Source organism: Cololabis saira, chromosome 8, assembly GCF_033807715.1.
Source record: "Cololabis saira isolate AMF1-May2022 chromosome 8, fColSai1.1, whole genome shotgun sequence".
NCBI lineage: Eukaryota > Metazoa > Chordata > Actinopteri > Beloniformes > Belonidae > Cololabis > Cololabis saira.
Genome location: NC_084594.1, coordinates 7,500,091 through 7,526,590, shown reverse-complemented (window position 1 = coordinate 7,526,590; position 26,500 = coordinate 7,500,091). Strand labels below are relative to the sequence as shown.

Sequence of the window (26,500 nt, the reverse complement as noted above, 5' to 3'; positions counted from 1 at the left end):
GCCTTTAAATATGTTTAAAGGTATGAAAACATTAAAATGTTAGGTTATAATTGCATAAATTGTCTATATTTCATTACTTTATATACTGTCTTGGGGTTACATTTGCAAAAAATGCTACAAACCAAATGCTCAAAAATTAAAAACCAAAATAGACCGAAAATGGAACAAATAAAAACGGAATGTAGGAAAAAATAAAACCGATTTCATACGTCTCTGTTTCCTCCCTGGATCTGTTTGGTAATGATGTTTCTGAAAGCAGTTTTATCAGCATTCTGGGAGCTGATTGTTCCTTACAGCATCATTCCCCACCCCTGGTCATCCCGTTGCTGCTTCCACCTGCCTGCTGTGCTGTTGACGTCCCCGACCCCCCAGTCTGGCCCTCGGCAGGAGGGTCCCCCCTTATGAGCCTGGTCCTGCTCAAGGTTTCTTCCCTCCTAAAGGGGAGTTTTTCCTTGCCACTGTTTGGCTTAAGGTTTTTCTCCCACTAGGGGAGTTTTTACCTGCCATTGTTTATGTAATAACTGCTCGGGGGTCATGTTCTGGGTATGGGTCTCTGGAAAGCGTCTAGAGACAACTCTGTTGTATTAGACGCTATATAAATAAAATTGAATTGAATCATTAGCTGCCAATACTTGCTGTTGAATCTCAATATAATACTAGTAGTAATATTTTGCATAACTAGACAGTCATATAATTCATGCAACAGCTCAAAAAACAGTTTTAATAACACTAACCCAAATCAATATCGGAATCGAATAGAATCTTGATAATCGATTCTGAGTCTTAAGAATCGGAATCGAATCGATTCTTGACCTTTGAATCGATCCCCAGCCCTAATCTCTAATGCACAAGTCCGTGTCACTTTCCGTCACACACTGATTTAACGGCGTCTCTAGTTTGATGCCATCAGTCCACAGTACTTTTCTCAGCCCAGGTCGGACATTTTCTTGTATATTTGAGCGGCCTGGCCGGGTTTACGCGTCTAAATGCCCCCCACAAAAATCACTCCTGGTGTTACTTCTGCAGAGAGAAGGTTTCTGATCCCTCTGAGCTGCTGGCTCTCCTGCACAACGTCAGATTTTGAAGGAAAGTAAGCGTCTTTCATCGGCTGCGTCTACGGTCCTCAACACGCCCGCTTCCAACTGAGACCGGAAACTTGTCTCCCACAACCTCAGTCTGACTGTTGGGCCCAGTTTCAGGCCTCGTGCACAGATCTCTCGCTGTTTCCACTCATGCATGACAGGTGATTAGCTCCTGTTTGGTATAAACCGCCAGACACCTGACTGATCCTGCAGAAATCCCTGACTTTGTAGAGCTGGAGCCGGTTTGTAAAGTAAAGGTTAGTCACACCAAAAGACAAGGACTTTATTAAGTCCTTAAAGATTTAAGACTTCCCTTTGACCTTCACATGAAAAGAGCATAATAAAACATTTTCAAGACATAATAAACATATCAGATCTGGATAAACATGAACTTTATGCAGCTTCAGTGCCTCATACTTCAAAAAGTGGGATTTAAAATTGCACAAACTGTAAATAAATGATTAAATGCAAACCTTTTGGCACCCATTAAACTCCTCCATTTGAACCAAACAGCAAATAAACCTCTCTCCAAACCAAACGGCCGAGATGGAAAACTTTTCACTGAGAGGACTTTGTTTATCTTTGCAAACAGCAGCCTGAGCTGCAGAAACTCAGGAGCAGTACTGGAGTTGAGGGGAGTTGAGGGGGATGAGGGAGGATGGCATCCCCCCCTGAAGTAAAAACAGTCAAAATCATCCCCCCCCGTAAAACTGCCATCCCCCCTTTCCATCACTTATGTCATTTCATCAATGAATGTGGTTTTACTGCTATTTCAACATTTAGTCATCACCAGAAAAATAACACCAGAAAAATAACTTATTTGACAATTTTCACCTGTTTCAAGTAAATGTTCACTTGAAATAAGTAGAAAAATCTGCCAGTGGGACAAGATTTATCTTCTCATTACAAGCAAAAAAATCTTGTTCCACTGGCAGATTTTTCTACTTATTTCAAGTGAAAATCTACTTGAAACAGGTGAAAATTGTTGTTTTTTCCAGTGATGAGTCTTATTTTAAGTGTAATGAGATTTTTTTTAACTAAAATTAGACATTTTAACTAGAAATAAGACAAATATTCTTGTTACGATTTTGAGTTTTTGCAGTGATCCATTTTACTTTTCCTGTGAAGGACAGAGTCATATTGATAAGTTCAGAAAACTGTTTTTTATTGTTGTGTTTTGATGTATTTGATGTAAGCCCAGTGGATATTTAAAGCTTACAGAAGGCTGCATTTAACTGCTGCTATGTCATTCCTGCAGTATTTCTGCTGGTGTTTTGGTCAGTGCTATTATTTGTAATATATTATATTATTTGTAATCAGCACAAATTATCTGTCCCCATATGATAAAATCCACCATCCCCCCCTGATTTTTTTTTTTACAACTCCAGTACTGCTCAGGAACACATTTGTGCAGAAGAAAAACCCCCAAGGGGAGGAATGTTTGAGGCATCTCAGCAGAGATCAAGAGTTCAAAGCAAAAACAGGTTCAAGGTGTCCCACTCAAAGATTAAAACAGATTTTAAGTCTCTGAGAAAAGCATGTGACTCAGAAAAGCAGCTCCAGAGCTTCCTGTTCTCTCCACAGTCTCTCAGTTTTATTTAAATTAAAACCTCCACCATGGCAAAATCCATATTTTAAAACATCTGATGCACTTTCTGCATCCAAAAGAGCTGGATAAAAGTGTCCAGCCTCCTGCAAGCAGCTCATTCTCACCTTGAAAACAGCTGATATCCATCACCTGTCTGCATCGGACTGCAGCTCCTCCCGAAGATCCGAAAACAGACCCACGATTCACTAATTTAAGAGGTTAAAAACACGGAACCGCCAGTTGTCAACCCTAAAACAGTGAAAACTAAACCTTCGTCTTGTAAAAACCAGGAAAACATCAAACTTGAGCGCAAAGCTGGAGCCGAAAAACAACTGAGAGTCTGAGTGTGAACCCTCCTGTTTTTATGAACATCAATTTCAAGTTGACGCAGACGCGCTTTTCTTCCGGTTGTACCTTCAAAATAAGAGTATTTGCGGTCTAAGTATTTGTCTGATGGTTTAGGCCATTTTTCTTTTTTGCATAAATCAGCCTTGAAAATGTTTATTTGTTCACTTTAAAAGCTTCAAATACTGAGAACCGAACAAACATCCAAGGAGGGAAAAAAGATTACATATAATAAAAGTAGTAGAGTAATAACAATCGAAACAACTTAAACTATAAATACCATTGCCCAGCCTCTGCCATCTTCCCACTGTTGATTAAGTTGATCCCGGCACTTAATGATATTCTAAATTAAAAGTGTTTAAGAGCTAAAATCAGTATCGGCAGATCAGACACCCAAGAAAATCAGAAACAGCAATCGGTGCAATAATATCTAATAATATCAATAAAATGCAGCCACAAAAAAGTGCTTAATTTATATATTTCTTTATAAACAAATAAAAAACAAGTGAATGGCATTTTAGGTTTACATACAGGACTGTCTCAAAAAATTAGAATATTGTAATAAAGTCCTTTTTTTCTGTAATGCAAAAATGCCATACATTCTGGATTCATTATAAATCAACTGAAATATTGAAAGCCTTTTATATTATAATATTGCTGATCATGGCTTACAGCTTAAGAAAACTCAAATATCCTATCTCAAAAAATTAGAATATTCTGGGAATCTTAATCTTAAACTGTAAGCCATAACCAGCAATATTAAAATAATAAAAGGCTTGCAATATTTCACTTGATTTGTAATGAATCCAGAATGTATGACATTTTAGTTTTTTTTTTTAATTACATTACAGAAAATAAAGAACTTTATCACAATATTCAAATTTTCTGAGACAGTCCTGTATATTATGATCTACTCTAACAATGATAATCCAGCAAAGATAACAAAGAAACCCAGAAACACTTTTCTTGAAAAAAAGCTTTTTTTCTTCAATTTTCTTTTTCTGAATAAATAATCATATTTTTGATCATAGATCATACATGTTCTTTGATGTCTGCAGATTGAAGCTGATAACAGATTAATTATTCATAAATATGTTTTGAAAGCATGTCTTTTATTTTGAAGGCGGGTCAGTTTTCCTGCTGACAGACATGTGTACCTTTCTGTCTTTGTGAGTTTTAGTGGCTTCTGTTGATTTTAACGTTGATGCATCAATGCTCACATACTGTGGGAGCTGTCTGAAGTTTTTTGTGTCATAAAAGTGTTTTACTTTGAGGGAACCAAAACCTGTTTGTCACCCCGAGGCGAGCCAGCGAGGATTAGCAGCGGCTTTCAACGGCCTGGCTGCAACATTACATGACAACATTTTACTAAACTTGTTTAGCGACAATAAAGACATCTATTCTAAGCCATGAATGTGTCAATCCTTCTGATAAATGACCCTTGATTGAAAGTTATAAACAATTATTACACATAAAATCTTAACAGAGTGACAGAAAGAAAATCTTTGGGATGGATTTATTTGCTTCCTAAACTGAAGTACTATAAAACAGTACAATCCTTAGAAAAAAACAACAAAAATATCTAAAATGACAATCCAACTATACAAAACTGAAACAATCCAGACATTTAAAAGGTCAGAAATACAAATATTTACAGGTAGGAAACGTTAAATCTTCCCTTTGAACAAACAAAACTGCTCAACCTTCAGCAGAAACTTCAACTTTTAAGTCAGAAAACAGACTTTAAAAAAGGCCATAAACAGTTTTGACACAATTAGAACAAAGTAAGTGTAGTTAATGATCATAAAAGACTAAATAACTGTCAAAGAGTCTTTTGATAATAATGAAATATGGATCCAAAGGATCAGTAACTCGCACTTTATCGCCTGTTTTTACGCCTCATCTGTGTTTGTGTCACATTAGAAAAATAAAAAAGATTATTGCAAAGCATCCAGAAATATGCATCTATTAACATTCAATACTTTAAAAAGCGAAACAAGGAAAGCACAAAACAAACACTGTACTTGTAACATCAACAGCCAAATTCATCTCAACTTCATCGTCTGAATCTTTAAATTAAAATTCCTACAAAAATAAAACTGAAACCAAATTTCCATTCACAGAAATGTCACTGTTCAATCACACTATCAGGTTTAGGCAGCCTTTTTCTTATTTACTAACAGTTTTATTTGTGTTTTGTCAGATTTTCACGTCGATGTTGAAGAATCTTGTTGCCAAAAAAAAGATTCTTTAAATAAAGTCAAATATTAAAAGGTGTGATGGGAGAATGCTCACGTCAATATGGTTAAAACTACAAATGGTTTCCCTTTTTATGCAGTAAAATAACAGTTAAAGGAAAAAAAAAGAGCGGTCAGACGGTTCAAATTATTTGTTTTACTCCTAAAAGTTGATGATAATACCAATAATATTGCCATGTAAAGGTCGATATATTCAGAAACCTCAGGCTGCTTTGATCCTATTGGTTGCTAAAGCCGGGCAGCGTCTACATATAGAAATATATATATTTATATAAATATTTGTGATTCTCTGTTCTGCATCTCTGCATCAAAAGTGCCTGAATGGACGTCACGTCTGGGAGCCGAACGTCGCCTCTCACGTGAGCCGGTCTTTGGTTTCAGCTGGTCCGGTCCTTCAAAAGTTCCTCCGTGGAGGAGACGGAAGCACCTTCATCGCTGGGAGGAAAAACTGTTTCTGGTTGCCACGGTTACCACCGTCACGGCAGGGGCGTAGCGCTCCGCGGCTCAGTGGTTGCCACAGCAACAAGGCTGGTTATCGTACATAAACCGGGGGGGGGGGACTAGGGGTCCCCCAAAAAAATCCAGTGGTTACTATCGTTACCGGGAATATTGGTTACCATGGTTACAAAGCAATCAAGTGGTTTGAGCACAGGTTACACAGTCATCAATTTTCCTTAGTCACAGTCCCTTTAAAAATGTAGTTAGTGGTTACCATAGTTACCAGAGGACCACAGAATTTCCCCTCACCCTGGTTTGGTTGCCGTGACAACCGCAGGTTTTTAAAAGGAGCAGTACGCTCCGCTGGCGAGGCGGGTCACGGCGCTCTCGTCCCCTCACAAGGACGCGGCGCGGGCCAGCGTGTCGCTCTGCTCCAGGTGGTGGTGCAGCTCAGCTTTGCAGACCGTGACGGCGCTGCAGCGGAGAGACGTGACGGCTGGCACCTCCTCGTCACCTGAAACACGCAGTCACACACTCATCACCCAGGTAAACTCATCACACAGGTAAATTCATCACCCAGGTAACGTGGGCGGATCTTAAAGGGGACCTATTATGGCATCTAATCCCTGTTTTAAACAGGCCTTGAATGTCTTAAAAACAAGCTTTTGGTTGTTTTTGCTAAATAAATTAGAAATTCAGCCTCTAAACCATGTCTTTATCTTCCCATTCTCTAACCTCATTATCTATGCAGGATTCTGAGTGGGCGGGGCTATGATAATGAGGCTCTGTGCTGATTGGCTGCCTGAATGATGCGATACACCGCTACCAAAAAATGGCGGAAGCTCCGGCCGAGGAGTTACACCGTGTCCGAAACTGCATGTGATGTGAGCGAGCGTCAGCGACAAAATCAATTCCATTGCTTTATTTTCTATTGCTGTGTCTCCCAATCTGGGGTCTGGGCCCCCCCTGGGGGGGCGCGAAACTTTGTCTGCTTTGAGGATATGCAGTTGTAAAAATTATATTTACACATGTTAAATAAATTAAAAAAATAATAACACACCTAAAAAAATACAGTAATCCAAGTCTGTATAAACCCACTTAGAAATATAGAATATAAAGTTCTATAAAAGAAATATAAAGTTATTTATCAGGATAAAAACTTAAAAACGTATTATTATATCATTATTCAACATTTAATCATACTACTACTCCGACAGGTTGTTAAAGGAAAAATGTTAAAAAATTTTGCTCTCATATTAAAAGAGACATTTTTCAGAAATATTTTTATGTCCTTGCAGTTATTTGTGCGTATTTTATACATTGGTGACACAAAAGGAAGGTGGGAAAAACAAAGTACAGGGTAAACCAAAGAGAAATGTATCAAAAAAACATAATTAATGTTAATTTTTTCAATTAAAGGTTTGTAACGAATCACTTTACTCTTTTGGTGCCAGTACGTACGGGTCGGGGGGCCTGGCTGGTCTTAGACACAAGTAGGGGGGGAATCAAGGAAAAAAGGTTGGGAACCACTGATCTATTGGACTGTCCTAACTGGCCACAGCGACGCAGCACGACGCGGAGCGCCGTTTTGATCTGAACATTTGTCGGACGCCCTGCTTCTATTTTCTTCCTGTCGCTCACGTTGAAAGCCGGTTGAAAGCGCTGTAGGAAACAGTCATGGATGAGGAACGGCTGATCCAGTTAGTTGAAATGAGAAGTTATCTCTATGATTCCTCCTCATTTCACAAAAACCTCAATAAAGTGGCAGCTGCTGGAGGGAGATGGACAGAGAGCGTCCGATGTCACACAGTGCTACGATAGTCGGACGCTCGCATGCAGTTAGGACACGGTGTTTAGTTGTGGGCGTGGTTTGCATTTTGGTTACGTAACGAAAATCAGCAGAATCTGAACGGCTCGTAGATCCACATCACACTGGACGGCTCATCCGGGAGACCACTTTATACATGTTAAAGCAAGAAAAAACGTGTTTTTCATAATAGGTCCCCTTTAAATGTGAGAACAGCAGATCTAGAGGGGCGGCGAGCCTTACCCAGGCCGGACGACGACGACTCGCTGTCCGCCAGGGAGGAGGAGTCGGCCTGGTCATGTGACAGTCCCTCCATGAGAGGGATGGAGACCTCGGAGGACGGGACGGACGAGTCGTAGATGCCCGAGTCCCGGGGGGGCGGCAGCTCTGGTGCCGAGGGCGGGTCCTCCTCCACCTGGGCCGGTGAGGGGCACGACTCGTCCTGGAGGACGGAGGGAGCCGAGAGGGACGAGGAGGAGCCGGATTCTTCAGGAGAAACTCCAGATGTTCCAGTCGTGGATCTGAAAGAGATGAAGATGTAAAAGATTCAACTTCAGCTTTAATTATTCAGATTGAGACGAATTTATTGATCCCTTTGGGAGGAAACTGACATTTCCATCTAACACACTCAGCACTGTCATACACAAGAACCAAGAAAGGAGAAATAAAACACAAAAACCAAGATAGATAGATAGGTAGACGGGTAGATAGGTAGATAGCAGTGGCAATTCCTCTAAGGCCCAGTCCCAATCCCCCCCCTACCCCTAGTTTTGCGCGTTCCCATAGGGGTAGTGGTGTCCCAATTCATCTTTTCACCTAGGGGGAGTGTGCTTATTTAGGGGTAGTGCTTATGAATCTGGCCCTACATAGCAAGGGTTTTCAGATGCTCACTAGCTGACGAGGGCTAGAAAAATTTCCCAGAATGCTTTTCGTCGTCATTTGCAGACTGAATAAAAAAAAAAACATGGCGGACATTTCTTATTTTTTAGTGAATAAAATCAATATTTTGAGTTAGTTTCTGCATAAAAATGCATTTTGATTACATTTCTAGCGAGAAATATATATTTTACTTTCATAATATTCACTCAGTGAATGTACATAATCACTCGTTTGCCCGTTGTTGCGAAGTCTTTTTCAAACCTCGCCAGAATAAAGGCTGATGTATGGTTCCGCGTTAAATCGACGCAGAGCCTACGGCGTAGGTTACGCAGCAACGCGCGGCGTACCCTACGCCGTCCCCTACGCTGTAGGCTCTGCGTCGATTTAACGCGGAACCATACATCAGTTCCGGAGCCGGCAAGCAGTTTTCATTCCGAAATTTTCGGAGCAAATTTCTTAACAGGCGTTAACTGTTAGATTTCATCTATTAAACCAACATTTATTTTCCTAAATGATTTATTTCAGCCAGCGGTAATTCTCAACAGAGCTGCAGGTTTATCCCCGGGACAACGGCGCAGGTTGACCCGGCCGTGAGCTGCTGCTGCTCCGAGCCGGCGGCTCTTCCCTAAAAACATCGGATCAAATTTCTTAACAGGCGTTATTTGGATAAACTGAGCCCAGGTTGGGGATCTTAACGGTTACTTTAACGCCTGAAAAAATATTAAAACTTAATAAAGTGTCATATTAACAGCGCTACAGCTGAAATTAAAACAGCTTCTAGCTGTCGGCTTCATGATATGTGTGACGTAGCAAGCAAAATTTAGGGGTGGTGCTGAAAAGTAGCAGTGGTGGGAGTATTGGGACAGGGCCCTGGGAAGATTTCAAGTGCCCTAAAATCTGTGGCTTCGTTTTTTAGGGCTAGTGGTAGAAAGTAGGGGGTGTATTGGGATTGGCCCAAAGCATTCACAGCCGGAAAGGAGGGAAGAATTCACATACAAATAAACTGACACAATTTATGATGTAAGGCGAAAATGAGCTTCCCCTCCATAAAAGACCAGCAGCCACCACTGGTAGATAGGTAGGTAGACAGGTAGACAGATAGATAAAGAGTATATAAAAGTATAACTTTTCTCCACCTTAGAGAGGATTCCTGCATCGACACGGAGCAGCATGGGAGGTCTGGACTGGGACACAGATCCGGACTGGGACAGAGATCTGGACTGGGACACAGATCCGGACTGGGACAGGGTCCAGGGCTTGATCCGGGACTGGATCCGGGCCCCAGCAGGACCACGTTCCTCCTCGGAGCCCCATCGGCCCCCTCCGCCGACGGCAGCCTCACCACCACCTCGTTCAGCACCAGGCCGGAGTCGGCCGGCCGCGGCGTGGAGCAGCCGGGCTTGGGGGACGGGCCGGGGGCCGGGACGGCGGGGAGGAGCGGCGCTCTGGACGGGTCTCCCGGGGACGGAGAGGACGGAGAGGAGACGCGGCCCGGGGCCAGCTGCTTCTCGAACCAGTCGGGGTTCTGGCTGACGTACTGGTGCATGTTGCAGATGGAGACGTAGAGCGAGCGGCCCGACTTGCTCCGGAAGTAGTTCCTGCGGGAGACGTTGACGGGGTGCGGGTCGTGATCCGCCAGGCCCGCCTGGCTCAGGTGCAGCCGGCCGTAAAGCTGGGGCAGCTGGTCCATCATCTTGTACCTGGACACGGGGAAAACGAAAGAAACTCAACAAATCTGGGGTCACTTATGGCACTTTTCCACTAGTACAGGGGTCGGCAACCCAAAATGTTGAAAGAGCCATATTGGACCAAAAACACAAAAAACAAATATGTCTGGAGCCGCAAAAAATGAAAAGTCTTGTATAAGCCTTAGAATGAAGAGAAATGGCGAAAGGCATAATGTCAAGAAAAAAGTCGAAATGTCGAGAAAAAAGTCGAAATGTCTAGACTAATGTTGAAGTACAATCTCGAGAAAAAAGTCGACAAAAGTCGAAATATCGAGATTAAAAAAGGAAAAAGGAAGAAAAAAGGAGAAAAAAGGAAAAAAAGGAATAAAAATGAAGAAAAAAAGAAGGAAAAAAAATGTTCCGCTTGAAGCTTCTCTCACTCATTTTTTAACTTGATATCAAACACAAGTCACAGACCCAGCAGCACATCTATCATCTCCTCCAGGTTCTATATCTTTAGTGTTGTTGTCTTCTCCGTTTAGATCACACAATCAAATACGTCACAGCAGCTTCTCCAACTTCTCACAAACGAGGATGAGGCAAGTGGTGGCGAGATGAGGCGTGCTGAGTAGGTACTAGTGGAAAAGTGCCATTATTGATCGTCCCGATCGACCTGCTGCGGCTTTTTTTTTTTTTCCCCCCTTTTTGCGGCTTTTTTCTGCTGCGTCTTTTAAAAATATTTAGTATCTTTAGTATTGATTACATTTATTTTGGTACTTAACCATGCTTTTATTTTGAAGGCACTGGGTGAGTTTACATATAGGCGTTGGCAGACTCAGGTGAGGCACCTGGGAGGGCAGATGGTTTTTTTTTACCAGGGCTAGAGAGGCGGCAGAGAGCCATTGTTGTTTGTTTGATTGTTTGCCAATGGAATAAACCTCAAGAAAATGTATTTTTTGCCTGGACAATGGACTCTGTTTTTTCCTGCGTAAATTCACTCCCTAGGTGTCTCAGTGGCCGTTTGACTTGATTCAGTTTATTATAGTTTGATACTTTTGAGTTTTTTTAATAATTCACCTGGAGGACAAATAGCCACTACAAATATGGAACAAGTAAAGGATGGATACGTAATATGAGCCAAAGAAATAACAATCAAAACAAGCAAATAGACAAAACACGACACCAGCTCCGATCCATATAAATAATACCCTGGGTTACAGTAAAGATGTACAGTATGACCAGTCAAGAAAATCCCTGCAACATGATATTAGAGACATCGGGCTCTACATCGTTCAAGTAGGGCTCCCAAACTTTATAGAATTGGTCTGTTTTTGAATGCAATATATATGTAAGGTTCTCTGATGGCACTAGATCAAACACCAGCCTTTAACAGTTGGTACTTTTTCATTGATCCACTGCAATGAAATATTCTTCCTCGCTGCAGAAGTAAGAATACAATACAGCCTCCTGTTATGTTTTGATGTTAAGTGTTGTCTTGGGAGGCCCAATACGAGAGATACGGGTCCATCTCCAGTTTTAAACCTAATATCTTTTCGATTTCAGATAGCACATTAGACCAATACATTTTCAGTTCACAACATGATCAAAAACAATGAGTTTGGGTACCAATTTCTATCTTGAATTTAAGGCACGTAGGTTTTGTATTGCTTGGGTGCGATTGCAAACTGAAATTAAAAAAAATAAACATATTTTTAATAACAAAACTAAACTGTCAGCTACACCTAAATATCACTGGTTAGCTTAAATGTTAAAAAGGTTAAAAACCTGGAAAGCTCCAGAAAATTCACGATTTCTGACCAAGTATTTCTAAAAAAGTATTTTCAAGAATTCCTTACAACCGAGTTAGCCGATATTATTGTTTATGTTCATGTTCTGGATCTCTGGAAAGCGTCTGGAGACAACATCTGTTGTATTAGACGCTATATAAATAAAATTGAATTGAAATTAATTATTAAAAAGGTCAAATAAAGTTTTAACGTATTTGGAAAAAACTAAACAAAATAAAACAAAACAGGCTCCTTTCCTTCCAGCACAAGTGGATTTAGGTTTCAGAAATAAACCATCAACTTCCTGGAAGACGGGCGAATTAATCCTCACGAGTTAAAACACTTTTTCACACCTAAAAAAGGTAAAATTGCCTGGATACTTACATGCTGTACTCTACTGCCCTTACTTTTTAATAACTTGTGCTTTTTATTATTTTACCTCTTTTCTTATCATTTTATTTCCTTTTATTTGTTATTTACTGTTTAATTGTGTCTTGCTGCTTTTAATGTTGATGTAAAGCACTTGAATTACCTTGTGTTAAATTGTGTTATACAGATAAACGTGCCTCGCCATGGATACACCTACCTGGGCGCCAGGCTGAGCATGGTGGGGATGTCGTTTTCCGTGGAATAGTCGAAGTACACCGCCATGTGGCGGCTCAGCTCCTGGTCTCCGCCCTCCTCACTCTGCTTGGCCAGACGCAGCTTCTCCGCGATCATGGCCACGGCCACGACGAACAGGTCGCCGCTCGACACGCTGGTGGGGGAGCTGCTGCTGCTGCCGCCGTTGCCACGGCGACTGATCGGCGTCTTCCCCCTGCGACTCTTCCTCTCCACGTAGTATCTGCAGGACGGACAAAGATTAGATTAGAGACAAAACCAAAATGAAATCAAAAGTAATTGAGTCAAAAACGAAGAAGCACGAGCTCCTCCGAGCCTTTTCTTCCAGTGATGAATAACGTGCTCGATGTTTGTGATGTTCAAACTCACATTTCAATTAGGATCTTAGAACTGATAACTATTGATGATTAATGTACTGTCCCCTTCTCTTTGTGACATCAGAGTGTTGAATTCAGATTTAATTTGGATCCATAAAATCTTCAAAGATTTTGAAGAAGGAAAATCATTTTTGATATCTTTTATTTCGAACTCGAAGCAAAATAAATAAATAAAACAGCAGAACAATAAATCAATAACATAAAGAACAATAATAATCACTAAATACTAAATGTACCAATCGTAACTAAAGTAGAAGAGAATTAATAAATATAATAGCAAATGTGTCGTGCTCGAAAAAGTAGGAAGAAGTAAAAAACTCATGAACTCCAGTTGGACCCTCGTTATTAAATATGAAAGAAAAGAAAAAACTTGCCATAGTTAAAGGTTGCACAAATTAATAGTAAGAATTTATTTACCCTGAGTCCCTGTATTTATCTATACGTAAAAGCAACATTATTTATGATTTTGATTTATATACGTCCGTGTACAATCTTAATCATTTAAGATGGATAAAAGACAGTTAGATCGATAAAAGACAGATTGATAGAAGGTACGAGCACAAAACTGGAAAACCAAAGAGGGATTAAGAAGAAGAAAGACAGCAAAGATCTGCGGTGGAATGATAGATAGAAAAAAAAGGAAACAGAAGACAAACATGACGGTTCGAGGACAAAGGGAAAAAGAAATCGCCAAATAACCAAAGAATGAGCAGGAGATGATTTCAAAACAATGATTGGACAATTTAAATAATCAATCAAGCATAAAATCCAGACAAATAAACATTAAAAAGAACATAAAGCTTCTATCACGTGAAATAACTGCGGGGTTGTGTGTGCGCTTTTTTAAATAACGGAGTTTCAGCACCCTCTAGTGGCCGCTGGCGGAACTGCAGCTCAGTAAAAGTACCGTAGGCCTTTGGAGCAGACGGTGATGATGAGATTAGCTTCATCCAGCTGTCGGCTGAGCCACGACATCTGTCCTTCTTTGCACATCTCCAGGTGCTCCCACAAGTCCAACACAACCTGAGCACAGAAACGCAATATTTTTAAAATCTTTCCTCTGTTCCCGATTCTATGTAAAGTTTTTTATACGGGATCACATCACCGTCTCACCTCACAGCCGCAGAAGTCCTGCAGGAAGTAGGCGAAGCTCTGGATGACGCCGGTGTGTTTGGGACAATCTCTGTTGGAGTAGCAGATGAAAACTTTGGGCCGGGGCCACGGCCGATCGCTGTTCAGGGCGGCGCTCTGATTGGACGACTCGCTGCTCTCCTCATCCAGTTGGCTGTAGATGTTTTCTAAAATCAGGATAAGATGAATATCTTTTAACATTTTATCATCAACTTAAAACTAATAGTGACAAAAATGAATATTGTGACCTCAACACGAGAAAATAGTGGTAACCTTAATCCATCCAGTAGTTTCTTTAAACACTCCTAACTGAATATGTCACATAGGTGTGTGAGTTTTAAGCCAGTGTGCAAATTTGTTTAGATTTATTTCAGACCTAAAAAATGTAAATATATATAGGACTGTCTCAGAAAATTAGAATATTGTGATAAAGTCCTTTATTTTCTGTAATGCAATTAAAAAAACAAAAATGTCATACATTCTGGATTCGTTACAAATCAACTGAAATATTGCAAGCCTTTTATTATTTTAATATTGCTGATTATGGCTTACGGTTTAAGATTAAGATTCCCAGAATATTCTAATTTTTTGAGATAGTATATTTGAGTTTTCTTAAGCTGTAAGCCATGATCAGCAATATTGAAATAATAAAAGGCTTGCAATATTTCAGTTGATTTGTAATGAATCCAGAAAGTATGACATTTTTGTTTTTGTAATTGCATTACAGAAAATCACAGTATTCTAATTTTCTGAGACAGTCCTGTATATATTTTTAATAAGAAAACTAAACTGTCAGCTACACCTAAATATCAATGGTCAGCTTAAATGTTAAAAAGGTTAAAAACCTGGAAAGCTTCAGAAATTTCACCAAGTATTTCTAAAAAAGTATTTTCAAGAATTCTTTACAACCAAGTTTGTGAGTGAAAAGCCGATATTAAAAAACGTAAAATAACGTTTTAGCGTATTTGGAAAAAACAAAACAAAACAAGCTCCTCTCCTTCCAGCACAAGTGGGTTTAGGTTTCAGCAATAAACCATCAACTTCCTGGAAGACGGACTAATTAATCCTCACGAGTTAAAACACCTTTTTGACACCTGAAAAGGGTAAAATTGTCTGGATTTTATTCTCTGGATGGGCTCACCTTGCTGCTTCTTGCGACACATGACGGTGAAGAGGGTGGCGAAAGCAGACATGATGACCAGAGGAACCGTGATGGCCATGGCTCGGATCGGCCCCGCCCAGGGGGAGTGGACTGGTGGCGAAAAACAAACACACCCTGCATGAGACAACTCTCCACGACTGCAGGTATAAACGTCATATTCAAAAACTAAAGAGAAGTAATTTTCTTGTAATCTTCCTCAGAAAAAGTCATGTTGTGACAGGTACTTGTTTGCTGTTTTATGGAAAATGTCAAGCTTATGTCTAACTATCTAACTGCTGAAATTCGCAGACAGGTAGTACAAACATTGGTGTTATGTCATCTTGATTATTGTTCAGTTATCTGGGCGTCTGCACCGAAGTCTGAGCTTACAAAGTTACAAACAGCTCAAAATAAGGCAGCTAGACTTACTCTTAACTGTTCTTATCGATCTAGTGTTGACCGAATGCATTCTTGTCTCAGTTGGCTGAAGGTGAATCATAAAATTTTAGGCCCATCTCCAAGTTGCCCTTTATCTCTAAAGTCTTAGAGAAAATTGTTTCTGCTCAACTAAAGACTTTCCTTGAAGAACACAGCATTATGGAGGTTTTTCAGTCTGGTTTTAAAACATTGCACAGCACGGAAACTGCCCTTTTAAAAGGTTTTAATGACATTTTAATGGCAAATGACAGTGGCAACTACGCAGTACTTGTTCTGCTTGACTTGACCGCTGCCTTCGACACTGTAGACCACAAGATTCTGTTGAATCGTCTACAGCAGCTAGTGGGTATCGATGGTAGCGCCTTGGACTGGTTCAGGTCTTATCTAACAGAAAGGTCTATGTGTGTCAGTCTTGGGGTCTTTGAATCCTCCCCTGCTCCGCTCTTATACGGGGTTCCACAGGGCTCAATTTTAGGACCCCTACTTTTTTCTTTATACATGCTTCCTCTAGGATCTATTTTCAGGAAGCATGGTATTGACTTTCACTGCTATGCCGATGACTGCCAGATATATGTCCCCCTTAGGAAGAGTGATGCCTTCTCCCTCAAACCCCTGCTGGCATGTCTTAATGACATCAAAGCCTGGATGGCCCTAAACTTTTTAAATTTGAATGAAAAGAAAACCGAGGTGATTGTGTTTAGCCCTAGCAGCTTCTGCTCTTCCTCCTCTATCGATCTGGGTCCCTTGGCAGTTCATTCAAAGTCTTCTGTTACTAACTTAGGTTTTAAAATTGACAGTGATTTTAAACTAGAGAGCCAAGTTAGCGCGGTAGTTAGGTCAGGTTTCTTCCACCTTAGGCGGCTGGCTAAGGTGAAGCCTTTTTTATCGCACGAGCACTTTGAAACAGTAATCCACGCCTTCATCACGTCTCGGCTGGATTACTGCAACTCTCTTTATCTTGGAGTCAGCCAGTCCTCTCTTGCGCGTCTCCAGTTAGTTCAGAACGCTGCCGCTCGTCTGCTAACTGGAACGCGTAAGAGAGAACACATTACGCCCATACTGGCCTCCCTCCACTGGCTGCCTGTGCGTTTTAGAATCCATTTTAAGATTCTTTTATTTGTTTTTAAATCTTTAAATGGTCTTGCTCCTCCCTACCTCTCGGCGCTTCTTCACCCCCACGCCCCCGCCCGGTGCCTCAGGTCAGCTGACCAGCTGCTCCTCGAGGTACCGAGGTCAAAACGAACGCTCAGAGGGGGCCGAGCCTTCTCTGTTGCTGCCCCCAAGTTGTGGAACATTTTACCTCTGCACATCAGACAGGCCTCCTCACTGTCTGCTTTTAAAACTGACCTCAAAACCCATTTTTACGCATTGGCTTTTAACCCAGTATGAGACCTCGCTCTGTTTTTAGTGGTTTTATGTAATTTTATTTGTTTATTTAATTGTTTTTATTGTCTTTTATCGTTGATTGTGTGTCCTCTCATGTACAGCACTTTGTTTCAGCTGTGGTTGTTTTAAAGCGCTTTATAAATAAAGTTGAGTTGAGTTGAGTAAGTTATCTACCAGTTTATTATTATTTATTCGAAACATTATTCATAGCAGGCATCCCACTGCCTTCTCAAATCAGATTAGTTATAGTGCAGATGTTCATCATTACAGTACCAGAGCTTCAACTCAGCGTCAACTTACATTACCAAGACCAAGAACTAATTCAATGAAAAACACTGTTGTATATAGAGCAATTTCATCATGGAACACTCTTCCTTTAAATATTATGAGCATTCCAAACAAGAAATCATTTAAAAAACATGTTAAGTCATTTTTTAGATTGGAGAGTTAAAAGTGTTATGTTTTCATTTTGGGAACTGTGATTTATTCTTTTCTTTTTCTTATTTTCTTCTCCTTTTAATTGCAATTGGATCTGTGTATGTTTTGTAACTGGAATTGTATGTTATTGTGTATTGTTGTTTATATTGTACTTTTTAAATAGGACCCCAGGAAGACTAGCCTGGCGTTTGTGCGTCGGCTAATGGGGATCCTTAATAAACATAAACATAAACATGTCAAGGTAAAGAAAACCTCTTTAACCTCTCTGAAAAAACAACCGTTAACAAAAGAAACAGTTTGAAAGATATGGATGTAAAAGTTTAAAGTAAAAGTTGACTGCTAATTTTTCAGGTCTACTCCTGTTTCTGTGCTGCAACCTACTGGTAACATATATTTTTAAATTAAGCACATGGTTTCTCCAGTTGAGCACATTCTGTACAGGAGTGCAGATGTATGGAGCTAAAACAGTCAGGATTAGTTGCAGGTTTACGTCCGGTTCAGGGGAGACCTCAGATTTATTTACGCCCAAACCCTTTTTTATTTTGTTGCACAGAGCGGAGGTTCAACTAGGAGCGATTCAAAGACGAGTGTGAAGCTAAAGAGAACCAGCATCTCAGAATCTGAGCCGGAGACGGCTGGAAAACCCTCTCTGGGTTGAGTCTTGGGTTGAGGGAGGACCGGGGCGGATCAGTGCGGATCAGTGATGCAGAGCGAGAGCTGAGCCAAGAGGCGAAACTCTGAGACTGAAGGAATGAGATCACGGACCCAAGCGGGCGGGATGAGGTTCTTCTGCCAGGTCGGTTGGACTCTCCCTCCGAGGTGATGTGAGAGGTTGAGTCATCTGGGAGGGACTCGGACTTTAGCCGCTGCTCCTCCATTTGATCCAGAGGAGCCAACTGGAGTTCCCGGGACTCAGCAGGCCCGGGAACGCCACCTACTATTCAGTAACTTTCATTTCAGCTTCTTCTGTCAACTTCCACCATGTTATTCCACCTATTATGAAAAACAGGTTTTTTCTTGCTTTAACATATATAAAGTGGTCTCCCCACAGCCTGCCAACTCAGAGAAGGAGGAAAGCAACCAAATTCTGCAGTGTCTGTACAGCCGCCCGGATGAGCCGTCCAGTGTCATGTGGATCTACGAGCCGTTCAGATTCTGCTCCCTTTCGTTACGTAACCAAAATGCAAACCACGCCCACAACTATAAAACCGTGTAACTGCATGCGAGCGTCCAACTATGGCGTCGCACTGCGTGACATCAGACGCTCTCTGTTAGAGATGCACCGATCAGGATTTTGAGGGCCGATCAGCGATGTCCAAAATCAGTATATACCGATCACCGATCACAGCGTGAAATCCAGAAATTTGTCAATAGTGTCGTCTCATGTACAACACTGACATTGTATTATTAGGTATCAAAATTAGGAGATGATAAAGTATCATGAATTGTCTGTTTTATTGCAGGCTGAGGCAATGTGCAATATTTTACCCTCTAGAGACTCTTAGAGACGACTTAGACGCATCTTACAAAGAGTAAGTGTAGATTACTAGCTTAAGCTTTCCTGTGGCAGTTTGTTGTTGTAATTGTCATCTGATCGGCCCGCTTTGAACTATTATTTTCCGATCTCCGATCAAAACCGATAGGTGCATTATCGGGCCGATACCGAGCGGTTGCCGATCGATTGGTGCATCTCTACTCTCTGTCCATCTCCCTCCAGCAGCTGCCACTTTATTGAGGTTTTTGTAGTGAAATGAGGAGGAATCATAGAGATAACTTCTCATTTCAACTAACTGGATCAGCCGTTCCTCATCCGTGACTGTTTCCTACAGCGCTTTCAACCGGCTTTCAACACGAGCGACAGGAAGAAAAAAGAAGCAGGGCGTCCGACAAATGTTCAGTTCAAAACGGCGCGCCGCGTCGCTGCGGCCAGTTAGGACAGTCCAATAGAAAATAAAGCAATGGAATTGATTTTGTCGCCGACGCTCGCTCGCATCGCATGCAGTTAGGACAAGGTTTAATAGTGTACGCAGCCGGCTCTTCTGCCCAGAGCGATGCTTTGTGCCCCCCCCTGCTACACGTCATTCAGGCAGCCAATCAGCACAGAGCCTCATTATCATAGCCCCGCCCACTGAGAATCCCTCATAGATAAAGAGGTTAGAGAATGGGAAGATAAAGACATGACTTAGAGACTGAATCTCTAATTAATTTAGCAAAAACAATCAAAAGCTTGTTTTTAAGACATTCAAGGCCTGTTTAAAATAGGTATTAGATGCCATAATAGGTCCCCTTTAAGGGATCGCGTGGAAACAAATGCAGACATCAGCTGCAGCATGAAGCTGTTAGACTGATTATTGTGGATCAGTTCAGTTCAACTTTATTCAACCTGAAGGTAAATAGTCCTCTGGCACAGCAGACGGATAAAACCGATTAAAAAAAGCGCCATAAAAAAGGGTCAACATTGTTTTGTCGCCAATCAATAACTGTCAATAACCAAGATATTTGTACGTATCAACACCTTCCACTATCCCACCTTTTATAGTTGTCAGTTCTTGAGCTTCTAAAATCAATCAGCATGTCTTTGGTTTTAAGAGATGTTAATATACGCAAGTGTGTGTGTGTGTGTGTGTGTGTGTGTGTGTGTGTGTGTGTGTGTGTGTGTGTGTGTGTGTGTGTGTCTCACCCTGGCTGACGTGGTACTGCGTTTGCCTCCTGGTCGTGTTGCTGTCGTCTCTCAGCTGATACCAAACAGAGCAGACAGAAGAAAGATGTCTGAGCAACATAAATGTAACATCGTTGTGTGTTTTCCTCTTTAAGCCGCCGTCCTCAACATTTTAATCATCATTAAAGCTGCGTTCATGTACCTCGATGATGTAGGTCCCCGGTGTGACACTCTGGAGGACGCACGTCGTCCTGGCCTGGTTCCCGTCCTGAAAAACATTTATGAACACATGAGAACAACTGCTGCAACACACGCTGGGGGTTTTAAAGCTCAACATCTCTGTCCACCATCGAACCTGGAACTCAGATGATAGTTAGGATGACCCAGCTTTCCACCAGCACTTAAATGCAGCATGTACGGACAAATCTGTGAGGCTTCTTGGAGGAAAAGAGTCTCAAAACTAGTGATGTTCGATTCCACTGATTTCCTTTGCGATCCTATATTGAATAAAATTCAGGCTGGTATCGGCGATGCCGATTCGATACTGATACATTGTGGAAATATACCTAATGTGCCTGATAATTCTAAAAAAATTGGTGTATTTTAAATATCTTAAGAATAAAAGACATCAGAGTAACTTATTCAACTATTTATTTTAAAGTCAGAAGTATTATGAGGAAGCGGCATCATTCACAATACAGCCAAGCTTTACAACAACAGAAAAACCAGTGTTAGGAAGGTGTCTCCATTACTAAAAAAAGGTCCTAAGTTAAATAATTAAACTATTAAAATAAATAAGAATAAGAACTATTATAAAAATGAAAAAAGTAGTTCCTACCAGCAGCGTGTCATTTAGACAAAATCTGAATAGTTCAATTACTTTCCACCGTATTCCTGTTAATGATATTAATGATATCATTACCACAAATGAAGTATCAAAAGTATTGATTATTTTAATTTGAGAATCGATTTTAGAGCGTACAGATCTGCTATCGGAAGTATCTATTTAAAAAAAAAAAAGAAAAAAAAAGGAAGTATCTATTTCAGTATCGATCCGTACATCACTACTCGATACCAGATTCGTGCATACATATTTAATGATTTGTGTATAGGAGGCTTTTTGAATTAGTAATTATTGTTTTGTCCGTAACTTCGAGCAATTTACTCACGCACAAATCGAATAATACGCACACACAAATGTTCAGAGTGGATTTTCTCTCCATGCATCACACTCGAACCTCCCGGCGCGGATGCACAGGTGTGCAGAGGCCTGACTGCTGTCTTTCATTTTCTTTCACCCGCTTCTTTGAAATCGGGACATAAACAAGAGCAGCACCACGAATGCCTTTGAGAAAAACCCAAGCCAAGGTGTGCAGCCGTATCCAGGTTTGTTTTTCGTGTGACTCATGGCGTCGGGGTGACAAAGACTTGAAAAGAGAGTCGTTGGGAGACATGCAGGAAGAAGCAGACGGGACTAACAAAAGGCTTTTTACCCCGTCGTCCTGTGTGGACATTAACGGGCAGAAACACCTGATGTGGTTAGATATCGAGGCCAGATTACGGCTTCTCTCAGAGGGAGAAATCAAAGGCTGGAAAGTCACTCCCAGTGGCCCCGGCAGGAGGAGGAGGAGGAGGAGGTGAGGAAGGTCGGCTCGCACTGGATCAGCGGTTCTCAACCTTTTTGAGGGCCTGGACCCCCTGAAAATTTGATTATTTTTTTTTTTTAACATTACTGCAATTTCAAGGCTAACTTTGCAAGTTAATGAGCGTTCCCCCAAGAGCTTCCTACAAATATTTCATAATAAAAGCATTTTAAAGAAATCAATTGTGTATGCCCACTGAAACTAGGAGGCTCATAATTTGAAAAGGATGCAGATCCTGTTACATTTGTATCAACAGTGTCGTGCAGGAACTTCAACAAGGCAAACAGGTGCAAGATTTCTTTTTAAAATACAACAAATTACAGGACTGTCTCAGAAAATTAGAATATTGTGATTTTCTCTAATGCAATTACGAAAAAAAAATGTCATACATTCTGGATTCATGACAAATCAACTGAAATATTGCAAGCCTTTTATTATTTTAATATTGCTGATCATGGCTTACAGCTTAAGAAAACTCAAATATCCTATCTAAAAAAAATTAGAATATTCTGGGAATCTTAATCTTAAACTGTAAGCCATAATCAGCAATATTAAAATAATAAAAGGCTTGCAATATTTCAGTTGATTTGTAATGAATCCAGAATGTATGACATTTTTGTTTTTTTAATTGCATTACAGAAAATAAAGAACTTTATCACAATATTCTAATTTTCTGAGACAGTCCTGTACACTTGTAAAGAGAAAAAGAAGGTCATGTGACCCTGTTTAGTTAGGTGGATAAAGGTCTCAGTCACATTTAAGTAGAATAAAAATCTATTTCTACAAATGTCAGAGGATCCTTAAAAAAACTAGACTGCACTAGAGGGTTGGAGGCAGGAAACTGGTTGAATTTTGAATAATTCCTACATCCATGTAAAGAAAAACTAACAATGAACCAAACTAGCAGTATTAATGATGAGGAGAAAGGGAAAGGGAGACTCGTCCGGACACAGGAGATGATGCGTTTCACAGATCTGCTGTGAGCTGATTCACATGTTTGTACTTTGCGGGCGATCTCGGATCCCGTCGGGAGGGATTTCCTAGTAAATGTCTTCTGGGAAATCTTGAAAAACGATTTAGAGAAGATAAAAAGAATAAGGAAAGCTGCTCTGAGAGCTGAAAGGTGACATGAGAATAGAAACCCTGATCCTGCATGAACTAGTTTATGAAAACAGGGAAAGGCCACTTAATGACAGAAAGACGTCTCAAATCTAAAAATGTTGTTGCAAATTACATTTAAAAGAAAAGGAGAAAGTGAAAAACATTCATCATTATGATTATCAATCCTCTTGTTTCCGAGGCCTTTCTCATCTGATAAGAATCACATTTGTGTGTCTTGAATCAGACTTTTGTGTGAATGTCAAGAGAGTATTTTAACATCCGACCCAAAAATCTGAATTTCCGTTGGGAGCCGGATCCACTTGTAGCTGTTTTCGGGGCAACTACCCCTTTGTGTTCTGCCAACAAATATCAGAAAAAGGCTATTCTGTTTGGAACTGTGATTGCAAAAAAGCTTGGAGGGCAGACACTGCACCCACATATGATTTGTGGCTGAGAGAAATGGCAGGTAAGTTTCACCTGGAGAGACTGAGACTTTGTAACAAAGACAGGGAAGACTTGTTTAAGAAGATGTGGGACCCTGTACTGCAATGGTTTCACAGACAAGACTAATGTATCAATGGGAAACTCCTTGCTATCTTTACTACTCAGTTTACGTTTTACTTTGTACAATGTTCTTTAATTATAATCAGTTTACTGTAGTGATTGTGACCTTTACTATTTTCTTATGAGATGTGCTGAATCTGTTCAAGTTTAGTTTGTTTTGAGAGTGGGGGGAGGGTTTTTCTTTTATCGTTTCCTTTTTCATTTGTCTGTTTTGTATCTTTTAAATTCTGAAAAGCAATAAACATATATATATATTTTTTTAAAAGCACAAAAAATACACAAAAATTAAATAAATAAAATAAATAAACTGGAAAGGAAAAATAAATAAATAAATAAATAAATAAATACATAAATAAATAAATACATAAATAAATAAATAAATAAAATAAAATAATAATTGAGTGAATAAAAATATGGAAAATAACATCAGTAAATAACAATAGGGGCATCAAAACTCAAAATACCTACAGATACATAAAATACCTAAAGTAAATGACAGCAATAAAACAGCATTCAGGGAACAATGAAGTTCTATAAACCAGAGAACAATGGGAACCAAAATTCTTGAAAAAGATGGCCACGATTATATTTTTCCAAGGTAAGTTTTTCTAAAGGTAGAAATGCTGTGAGTTGATCTACAAAAGTCTTATAGAGGGGAATCGTTCTTCCAAAATAAAAGTATACATTTCTTTGCAAAGTAAGGGATCAAAATTAATATCCTGCATTTTTTGTTATATAGTTGTAAATTATGTGTCATTTAATAAATATAAACTACTGCTTAAATCAAATTTTTTGTCCAGGACTAATCGTGTAAGGGAATGAATTGAATTCCAATAACTTTGTAACTGGTCACATTCCCAGAACATATGCATGAATGTCCCCTCTATCTTTTTACATCTAGGACACTTTGACGAAATATCCTTTGATATTTGATGCATTTTTATTGGAGTTAAGTAGAATTTCTGGACGAATTTAAAGTTAGCTTCCTTAATTTTATTAGTTGTAAATGGAAAATGTACTCTTTCACAGATATTTAACCAGGCATGTTTTTTCTAAGGTTCTGCCTAATTCCTTCTCGCAAATCTTTTTTAACAACTGAAAAGAAGATCGACCTTCTCCTGATAGGATGTTGTAGACTTCACTAATCTTTCCTTTTATTGCGTATGAAGATAACAAAGTTTCTTCAATTTCAGATAACCCAAGCCGTAATTTTTTTTTTTTTAATAAGTGAATAAGTAATGCTACGAATTTGTAAATATTTAAAAAAGTGTCTGTTAGGAATATTATATTCTGATCTTAGGTCAATAAATGATTTTACCTGCATGTTCAAATTTAACATTTCTTTGAATTGTGTTACACCGGAGCTAATGCATAGACCTATATTAACCATTGTGATTTGAGTGCTGAAGTCTGGATTTTGAAAAATCAAAGAATAAATAGATGTACAGGGATAAACATATATTAAAAAAAAAAATAATCTGAATTTCCAACACTTTGTGCGTTTCTGAGTATGCCTGTGTTGAAAAAATCAATTTTCCGATTCTAAATCGATTCTCATATTAATTCCTAAAAATCGATTCTTATGTCTAAAGATCGATTTCTTTTTAATTTTTTTTCCTCTTCATCATTTCCGCCAGGTGAACTTTAATCCCAGTAGTCGGACACACAGTTTGTCATGACATTTCTGAAAAATGCCAGGTGCTTCATGTCAATATGTGTGCGTGGCGACAGAATAAATTAGATAAGCTAAAATGATTCGTTTACTGCATGAACTGTTGCAATTTCTTTCTTTTTTGCACTTTAAATGGATATTGAAAGGCCTGTTTGAGTTATTTATTTCTTAGTTATTTCACAATAATTATTGTGAAATTATTATTTCACTAGTTATTTTACAGTCATATAATTCAGGCAACAGCTCAAAAAACATTTTAAATAACACTAAGCCAAATCAATATCGAATCGGATCAAATCGAATCATGATAATCGATTCTGAATATTAAGAATCGGAATTGAATCGAATCTTGACATTTGAATGGATACCCAGCCCTATTTCTGAGCCCGAGGGATGGATTCAGGGATACAGAGAGGAGGAGGCCTCACCTGTTTGCAGCGCTGCAGCCTGAAGGGGCCGTCCTGACGGAGCTTGTAGTACAGGTAGTAGAAGGTGAAGCCGAAGGAGCCGGGAGCCTGATCGAACGCCACGTGAAGGTTCGACCCGAGCTGAGACACGTTCAGGGTCTTCGGTTTCCAGACTGCAGACACAGAAACAGAACCAGCTCCACTTTCATGCAGAATAACATTAAAAAAACAACCTAATCTTTGGTATATTTAAGAGCTTAAATATGAGTTTTTGTCCTCCAGTGACACATCAGGGTTCTAAATTGAAGCAAGATTTAAGATAATAAAACAAAAGCAGATCCCTTTTTCCAAGTTTTAGATCTGTTGCATTAATTTAGATAAAATAAAAACCATCTGCTCTCTCTTCCACCTGTAAGCTCGACTTATGAACACCTTTGCCCTGTTTTTCTGCCAACAAAGCTTTTAATTTTAGGAACATTTTTGTTATCAGCTACACAAACTGTGGGTCTCTGAGCTTTCGGGCAGATTAAGTCTCCTCTCCGAGGGTTTTATTTCAAATTTGCAGTTTTTTGTTACAGAGTCGTCCTGTGTTTGTTGGACCGGCTTGAGGGGGACGGCGGTCCACCGATCCCCACTCCCCGTCTAACATGTGGCTTCGCTTATGACGACGACGCCGAGGCACTTACATGGTTTGCAGACCAGGTTGTCTGATCCGAGGAGGATTTCACATGCTGTTGGAGAAACAGAAATCATTACACATCTGTTGTGTCCTTACTGAGTAGCTCCGCAACAAATACTGACACCGTCGCCATGAGTAACTCACATCCATGTGGAGATAAAAACAAGTACAAGGAATGTTTATTATAATCAAATCATGTCCATAGAGATGTAAAAACGTTAAAACTAACTCAGTGAATTTGCGTGGCGTTTTTTCTCGTCTTGTTTGCCACACAAAGCACTCTGATTGGTCCGAGGGCATCTTGGCCAAACTTGTTTTAACCCGTCTTGTTCAAAAGTTACAGCTGTGTTTGTTTATAAATAATATTTATTCTAAGCTAAATAAAATGTTTT

At 39.9% G+C, this 26,500-nt stretch overlaps 2 protein-coding genes across 2 annotated transcripts in view; both read right to left on the bottom strand.

Moving 5' to 3' along the window:
- LOC133448271 (rho guanine nucleotide exchange factor 3-like) overlaps positions 1–2,980 on the bottom strand; it is a 57,133-nt gene extending 54,153 nt beyond the window's left edge. The window contains exon 1 of the mRNA XM_061726647.1: positions 2,796–2,980. Within this exon, the coding sequence (XP_061582631.1) occupies positions 2,796–2,830 (35 nt within the window). The 5' untranslated portion in view covers positions 2,831–2,980. The remainder of the gene's footprint in view (positions 1–2,795) is intronic.
- A 1,675-nt stretch (positions 2,981–4,655) lies between these two features.
- LOC133449257 (interleukin-17 receptor D-like) overlaps positions 4,656–26,500 on the bottom strand; it is a 49,333-nt gene continuing 27,488 nt past the window's right edge. Inside the window, exons 6-16 of the mRNA XM_061728389.1 lie at positions 26,116–26,160; positions 25,451–25,602; positions 20,245–20,310; positions 20,064–20,118; positions 15,122–15,232; positions 13,963–14,147; positions 13,757–13,872; positions 12,438–12,695; positions 9,534–10,097; positions 7,762–8,039; positions 4,656–6,225 (exon numbers count right to left, since the gene is read on the bottom strand). Of these exons, the coding sequence (XP_061584373.1) occupies positions 6,107–6,225; positions 7,762–8,039; positions 9,534–10,097; positions 12,438–12,695; positions 13,757–13,872; positions 13,963–14,147; positions 15,122–15,232; positions 20,064–20,118; positions 20,245–20,310; positions 25,451–25,602; positions 26,116–26,160 (1,949 nt within the window). The 3' untranslated portion in view covers positions 4,656–6,106. The remainder of the gene's footprint in view (positions 6,226–7,761; positions 8,040–9,533; positions 10,098–12,437; positions 12,696–13,756; positions 13,873–13,962; positions 14,148–15,121; positions 15,233–20,063; positions 20,119–20,244; positions 20,311–25,450; positions 25,603–26,115; positions 26,161–26,500) is intronic.